Raw genomic sequence first — 8,327 nt, 5'->3', positions numbered from 1 at the left:
GAATTTCCGCGCGTAAACTTATAATTGGGTATAGATTACTTCGAATAATTTTTTTTAATTATAAAAAAATTAAAAATAAACTGTAAGTAATTAATAATTAATAGTACGTATGAAATATATTTAAATATGATGCAGCACACCGTGCAAGTGCAGCATAGTAGCAGCACGATTTTGCATGAAACACTTGCGTGTTTTTTTTTTAATATTTTAAATATTTTTATCATATTCTGTCGGCATTTTATTTTGATTTACAATTTTTAATTTTACTCCCTTTTCTAATAAGTTATTTTTCGAATATTTGAATTTACCGCCCAAGTAATAAAAATAATTAATAAATTATTGATGAAAATAAAGAATTTTGACTATACTTTGTAGTCTAATTAAACTCTTTAATATAATTAATGATACAAATAAATTTTAATAAAATTATTAAATTTCCATTTTGAAATTTCGCGCCGAGGCGGCGCTACTGCGCGTTGCTGTATTCAACGTTCAAATTTTTGCTAAAGAGGGGGTGGGAAAATAGTGCCTAGCATCAACTGGCGGTCCAATAGCGACAGTCAGTATCATCGACAACGGCAGTAGTAGTCCAGATTCTTCTTTACGTTTAAATTGAAACACAGTATTTCAGTTAATTCGCGGAATCATCCTTAAAATTTATTGCTCAGTCATTGTTTAATTGAAATGTGCAGTGTTTGTAAAATTTAAGTAATGCAAAGTGTCTGTGGTGTAGTTAAGTGATGAGTGTTTAGTGCTAGTGTAATGTGTTGTGAGCTGCTGATGCTGATAACTTCCAAGTTCCTGAGCAAAATCATCTGGCATCGTCTGGTGGGAAATAGCAGTTAAGTGACGTTTTTTAGCTGCAATACACTTGGAGCAATTTAATTCAAATCTCCAAGTGTATTAGGACACCCTTCTGCACATTATTTTTCCATCAAGGTTTGTTCAAACACTCAAGTGTTTTTTCTTTTGTTAATTTTTAAAATATTTTTTTATTATATTCTGCCGCCATTTTATTTTGACGCCCGATTATTATTTTTTTTTCCAATTTCTAATAATTTATTTTTCAAATATTTAAATTTACTGCGCAAGTCAAAAGAATAATTAACAATACATTTTGAAATGTGCTACGCTACAGCTGCTAGCTTCGCATTTCAGAATGTAACTGACAAGTGTCAATTTTTTAAATTATGAAATAAACAAATAAAATCTAATGGAATAAAAATTAAAAAGTGTGTATTTAGATAAATGTACGATCTGTACGCGCATTTTTTTCAATTTCATTATTTTAATTTATTTATTTCATATTTATAAATTGTCTCATGTCTGCTACATTTAAAAAAAAAATTATTATGCTTTTTTGGAATTGGGGACACGATTTTTCAGACACTATTTTTTTTTTATTTTTTATTATTATTGTTTAAAAAAAAACTATATTTATTGCATTTTTTAAATAACAAAAATTCACCACAATTTTTTTTTAAATAAAAAATTTAATTAAATAAATATTAAGGTGTAGGTACAAAAAATGTGTAATTTAAATAATAAATGTAGAAATAATTACAGTAACAATAATTACAATTAAGTTTAATTTGTAAGAACTAGAGCCACTCATGAAAGGATAAAAAAAGTCATAAGGTAAACTAATATCTAAATTAGGACCGCCAGCAAAATAATAACTATCTGGTATAGACACGTCGTAAAATTTAACAAAACTATTAATTTCATGGTCAATAATATTTGTGCAATTAATAGTAAGACACTTTGACAGAGTGATATTCCGCTCATCTAGTGTAATTGCCACTCCAACTATTTTATGATACGGGGTATCATCGTCAGGTTTCGGTAACGATGAATACAGAATATCAATATGTATAGACGATATTAAATTCCAACATGATATTTTGTCATTTATCTTCTGTCCAGTGATAACTTGCTGTGGTAATTTGTTTAATAATATTTGATTCCAATTAGTTACATTATTATTTGTAACATTACCACTCTTTGATGCATACAATTTATAATTTTCAATAGACGTAACATTGATCAATGTTTCTTTGAAATACATCGCTATTATTTTTTTATGAATTTCATTACAAGTATCGACAGTTAAATTATTTGTTTCAAATGAAATAAGGCACTTTGATTTTAAATCTTCATTAAATTTAATTGTATATCTATTTTCTTCAGAACAATAATTATTTATGTTATCTCCCAAAGGCACAGTCAGTTGATAATTTGTTTTGTTGAGGAAAATAAATTCCGTTACAATATTTTTCGAAGTTGATTTCATCAAAGTACCAATTACTATTGGTTTGCTGGTAATGTAACCAGGATTACCGCTTGTATAAATAATGTCGTCATCATAAAATCCAGCCCACTCGTATTTAACTTCAAAATGTTGGTAATAATTATCAGAAAAATTACCAAGAACAATATATAGTTTAATACTTTTTATACCCATTGTACCGTTATGTGTTATTGTATATCGTATTTGTTTAACGATATTGTTGCAAGTACCGTTTGCGCATGATGGTTTTAATTGTGATGTTGTATTACACATCGACCATGCTTTCAAACAATATGTTGTTTCAATTGGTATACAAATGTTTTTAGGGCAGCTCTATAAATAAAATTACAAAAGAAAAATAAAATTAACAATTTAGAGTTTTGATATCGGTTGTTTTTAACCCTGCATGGGTACTTAAAATTAGATTACTTAATAATTAATTTAAAAATATTAGTCACCTGATTTACTGATGACATGTACGAAGTTGTATTTAAAAATATTGGCGACGATATGACTGTAAAGTTATTATAAGTTTCAGTAAAAATATCCGAGTTATTCATATTTAACTTAGTTTGCAAACAGTGAGTCTCTAAATCTGTCAGGTAGATTAAACTTTTCCGAAATGAACAGTGACTTGTAAATCCTTTTATAGGTACATCTGAAATTTCAGTTGATATATTTTATGAATGAATGAAATATTTAACTTATTAAAACAAAATTTGTTATTTATTATTTACAAGAGTTAAAAATACCTAGTGGTTTGTAAGATTTGGACTTAACTGTCCATAAAGTGTCACCAACTTTATATGGATTGCTTGTATTAAAATTTAAAGGCACATCAAGTTCTTGTAGCCATGTAAATTTCGACTCCAATTCTTTTGTTAACATACTATCAAATTCTGGTCTATTTCCAATTTTCTTAAATAAAAATTACAATTTTACTATTTAATTGTAGAGTGAATTTTGTTATTTGTTTTTTTTAGATGGATATAGGGTAAGAGCACCAGTACTCAGCCGGGCCTACGCTTTAACATTGGCTCAAAATATATATAGATATAATTTAACATAAGGTAGCTGGCTACTGGTTTGGGGCTGGGTACTGGTACTCTTATCGTAGGAGTATAAATACTTACAATGGCACTACTTTTACTATAAATTGGTGGCAAATTGTCATGAGATATACAAAATAGATTATCAGCAATACGTTCTAAAATAAAGTCGGTATTATTTTTACGTATAAAATCTTTGGTATAACAATAACGACTGTCATATTTAGTTTTTTTATTATCAGAACAGTGTGAAAATACACTCAAATGAAAATCTGTGCAATCATTGTCGCAACAACAATTAGTGTCACACCTTGACATCTGTAAAATTTAATTATATTTATCGGTAAGAGCATTCTCAGACTGTGCCCCTCACTTTTTAAAAATGTGCAATGACTTCCCACTGTTATAACCGTATTAAAATTGGATTAATTAATTTAAAAAAAAGACAACGTAAAAGTAATTTCACTAAGATATAGATTTAAAAAAAAAAATAACTTACAATTGACATCAATTTGTTAAATAAAATTCAGTAAAATCTTAATGTTAATTTTTTAATTAGAATTTTCAAATTTTTTAGGCGAAAATTTATCTAGCAAATTTCGTTTAGTTCCCAATTGACATCAACTGTAAGAGATTTTGTTTAAATTCTATATCTCGGTGAAGTTACTTCTACGTTGTCCTTTTTTCAATTAAAGTTTCAATTTTTTGTTTTTAATTAATTAATTACATTATAAACGCCTATGACAATTGAAAGTCATTGAAAATTTTTAAAAAGTGGGGGAGGGGGACTGTCTGAGAATGGCTCTAAAATTGACAAATAATAAATAAAATAAATAATTAGAAATAAATTGTCAATAATAATTAAAGGTTTGGAAATTCTATGATCCTGAAGTTAGCAGACAAATAACAATTTTTGGATTTTTTTTTGATGAATCAACTGCAAAAAAAAAAACTAAAAATATGCACATGTAGAAAATTAGAAAAGCTACAGGTGAAATTTTTTAAATCCTTTTTTTTTTTATAATTTATCGTTTTTTAAAAAACTTAGAAATTATTAGACGTCGGCTAACTTCAGTATCATGAAATTTTTAATTATCATAATTGGAAATTACAAAATATTTAATTATAATTGATAATTTATTTCATGTTAATATTAAAAAAGAATTATTTAAAAAATAAATATTATATTTACCTGAAAATCACACGTGCAGGGATCAATATTACGTTTAACTACTGGTATTAATTGTCTGTTAATATTTGCAGTTATAGAATCATTTGATAATTTATTAACGGGATTATAATTAGTCGCCGAAGTTGGATAGAATGATGGAAATATTTTCGAAATATTAACTTTCTTAGTAGTATTCATTTCTTTTTGATTTAACTCCCATTCTTTAATGACCTCTTCAGTTACTAAATTAATATCTTCAATTGTGCTCAATGCACTAGTCAATATATCGTCTGATATACTTTGACATCCTGTGTCATTTATACATGTAGTTACAGAGATAGAGTTTTCCGTGGTTGAACAATGGACTTCATAAAATATTAAATTTAACAAAATGACTGTCAAAATTAATGGAAATTGAGCTTTTAAACGCGACTTCATGAAATCAATCATTATTTTTTATTAATATTATTCCAGCCAAGATGTATAATTATTAATAATAAATTGTCGAGTTACTTTAACTTATATATGTAATCTTTATCTCGAATAATTTGGAACTTTGTATTTAAATAATTTATTTCAAGATAACTTTATTATAAGAGACAACCAAATTTACTGAAGTTACGATTTATAATTTGAAAGTTTATATTGACAGTACCCTCGGTTTCAGTTAATAATTCAAAACGATCAGTACTATTGGCTAAAAGGTTTGGTGTCTTTAATTGTAATGTCATACCTAAGAACTTATCTCTCAGCCTGTCTTGCCAGTTACCTATAATTATAAAATTACTAATTATGCATTGAAAAATTTGGAGTGAATACGGATTTTATATCAATTCGAATACAATTCGGCACTCGAAGATTCTGAGTTTAAAAAAATCACTCCACATACGGGATAAATTGGGAATTTTTTTTTCTGCAGAGTGATTTCGGAGTTATGTGGATTATACTTCAATTCGCTTTCACTCCGATATGGTGTTTATTGTTAAAATAACCCGTGTAAAAAACCCCGTAAGTGCGAACGTATTTTATAAACAGCCCCTAGAAATTCACTGCGATTTAATGAATAGTCACACTACACGAAAAAAAATAGGCGCTGCATCAGAACTAAATCCTGTTGTAGCAACAAGATGTTCATGATACAGCATTAGGACACATCCTGTGGGAGCAACAGGATTTTTTCTGTGAAATCGATAAAATAAGGAACAAGCTTCATGTATTAATTTTTTGGTCAGTATAGTAAAATTTAAAAATTTAAACAAAATTCAGTTTAGAAAAAATTCAAATTTTGAAAAAAAATTTTTATTTTAAAATTGGAATTTTTTCAAACTGAATTTTTTTTGAATTTTTAAATTTTAGTATACTGACAAAAAAAATTGGTCATAAAACTTGTTACTTATTTTATTAATTCCACAGGAAAAATCCTGTTGCTGCAGCAGGATTTTTTCCTATTGCAGAACCTATTTTTTTTTCGTGTAGTCGTATAGCTGGTTCCCAGTGCATATTCACTAATTCGCAGTGAATTTCATTAATTCGATTTTATATACAAATATATTTACCAATATTGAACAAAATTTTGAATAATAAATAAAAAAAAATATTTAAAAGTTTGAATTATTATATGGAGCATATTTCAAAAATTATTTTAGTAAATAAATGATTTGATAAGCAATTTAATTTAAAATGTATTAAATACGTTAAAAATTTACACTCAGGCATTAATGTAGGGAATGCAGGTTTCTGATTATTGAGAAATTAATTACTGATTCAATTGAAAAAATATATATGAGGTAAAATGAAATACTTACCGATTGGTTTCCAAGTATGACATGTAATCTGATGAAAACCCGGTGTCAGTGGTACTGAACATGTACCATAAGCAGTAAATAAAATTCTACCGTAATTGTCACGTGAAAAAATCTGCAACAATAATTTTGGTGAACCTTGTATTGTATGTGTTGTGTAATGTAAATCAATAGGATGATCCCAGGCTAATTTTTTGCGATACAAATCACGACATTCTTGCGTTTGTCCTTCACTATTTCCATTTATTAATTTCCAGCCACTTCCTGTCAACAGTAAATTAATCAATTATTGTTTTTATTATCATGATTATCCAATTAATGATTTAGTTTATTTATGTAATTGTTATGGACAAAAATGAAATTAATGACTTACCGGTATGGAAACTCCATTTACAAAATAGTATAGATTTTTTAAAATTTTCTGCTGATTCTATTCGTCCAAATATATGAAGTTCCGCCATAATAATGTAACATTTTATTAAGTAAATAATTCTTATTGATTGAAATAATGATGATAATATTTATAGAAATATTGACTGAAAGATAGTATTATTTTTTATTTTATGAGACGCTTTGACTGTTTGTTTGTTAACAACGACACTAGTAACTGAAATGTGAAATGACAGGTGACAGGTGACAGTTCAATGCCCAGTAGTTTGTTGTGCCTTTATTATTTTTTCAGTATTTCTTGGTAAGGCAACAGATGGCGCTACATGTGTCAATGATATGTTCAAATTTAAACCTATATATATATATATATATATATATATATATATATATATATATATATATATATATATATATATATATATATATATACTAGGGTACTTCCTTTGAAACAAAAATTTTTTTTTGCATTTTTCACCTCAAAATTTTGTTGCAAAGGCCAAAAAAAAATTCCTTGAAAGTTTTAGCTTTTAATATTAAAAATTCGCCTTTTGCAATATCTTCAGTTTATTAAAAGTGACATTGCTGATTTTATGTGATAAAATTGTTTTACTTTCAACTGAGAAAAAATAACTTTTAGAAATATTGTATATTTTTCTTACAAGAAATTATGCTATTGAAAATTTTCAATCCAACATATTTTTGATGAAAAATTTTGAAGACTTTATTGAAAATCATGTTTTTAATCGAAAAATCCGAGCTTAGCTTGAGATATGCTGATCCTTTTTTTTGGGAGTACTGTAAAGCAATTCCGATTTTCTTCTATCAAGAAAATTATTCTTCGACTTTAAAATAGAATTATTAATGTAATAATTTTTATTGATTTACTACTTAAAAAAAAATTGTTTTTACAAAAGTTAATTTTTTTTTAGTGTGATGTTACCGAAATTTTGTTATTATTTTTTTCTGTTTTGCAGATCGTAAAACACTTTTATTCACACCCTCATACTGTGATCGGAGTTAATTTACTCCTTATATACACCGTTTTAACACCGTTAAGTAGCACCGCTACATTGGTGTGGGTTCATTTTAACATCGCGCTTCTGTGTAGTAAAAGACTAAGAGTATTTATTATCCGATACTCGACTATAGACATATTTATAGAGGAAGTAGTACCACGATCGAATACTGTACAAAGATGTACCACCAAAAAAAAATCCTAAAATTTTGAGAGTTTAAGTTTTCTATTTATTACCGAGCTTAGCGAGAAAAGTTAAAGAATTTTTTTTTCACTTAACAAAATAATACATACACTGTAAAAAAATTGCTGAGTGAACACGGAGTTGATGAATTTTTATTTATTTAATTTCCTCGAAGTGAATTTCACTCCGAAGGAAAGTTTCGGAAAATAGTAATTATAAAAAAAATTACTAATACATACTGAGCTTAGGTCTATGATGTTTTGATATATTTATATTGAGTACAGAAATAATTACGAGCTCCCTTTCCATATTTTCGCGCGAAATAATTTTTAAAAATAATAAGCAGCTGATAATAAAACTTTAACAAATATAATTTCACTGAGTCATAAACTGTCATATGACACATCAACCATACTACGAGATAAC

General features: G+C 27.0%; 1 protein-coding gene across 3 annotated transcripts; it reads right to left on the bottom strand.

The window, feature by feature from the left end:
- Positions 1-1,529: 1,529 nt before the first annotated feature.
- Positions 1,530-6,958, bottom strand: LOC103576612 (tectonic-1). 3 transcript variants are annotated; one of them, XM_053737479.1, is made up of 8 exons: positions 6,686-6,958; positions 6,316-6,576; positions 5,244-5,279; positions 4,532-4,905; positions 3,424-3,657; positions 3,043-3,208; positions 2,749-2,948; positions 1,530-2,623 (listed from the first exon to the last, which is right to left on the bottom strand). In XM_053737479.1, exons 1-8 carry the CDS (start codon positions 6,771-6,773, stop codon positions 1,538-1,540), a joined length of 2,445 nt encoding a protein of 814 aa, XP_053593454.1. In that variant the 5' UTR covers positions 6,774-6,958; the 3' UTR covers positions 1,530-1,537. The 3 variants fall into 3 exon arrangements, with proteins under 3 accessions (XP_053593454.1, XP_008555137.1, XP_008555139.1); XM_008556915.1 differs by having other exon boundaries at positions 3,028-3,208; positions 4,532-4,875; XM_008556917.1 differs by having other exon boundaries at positions 3,028-3,208; positions 4,532-4,752.
- Positions 6,959-8,327: the final 1,369 nt, after the last annotated feature.

Source organism: Microplitis demolitor, chromosome 3, assembly GCF_026212275.2.
Source record: "Microplitis demolitor isolate Queensland-Clemson2020A chromosome 3, iyMicDemo2.1a, whole genome shotgun sequence".
In the NCBI taxonomy this organism is placed as follows: Eukaryota; Metazoa; Arthropoda; class Insecta; order Hymenoptera; family Braconidae; genus Microplitis; species Microplitis demolitor.
This window is presented reverse-complemented; position numbering and strand designations above follow the sequence as displayed.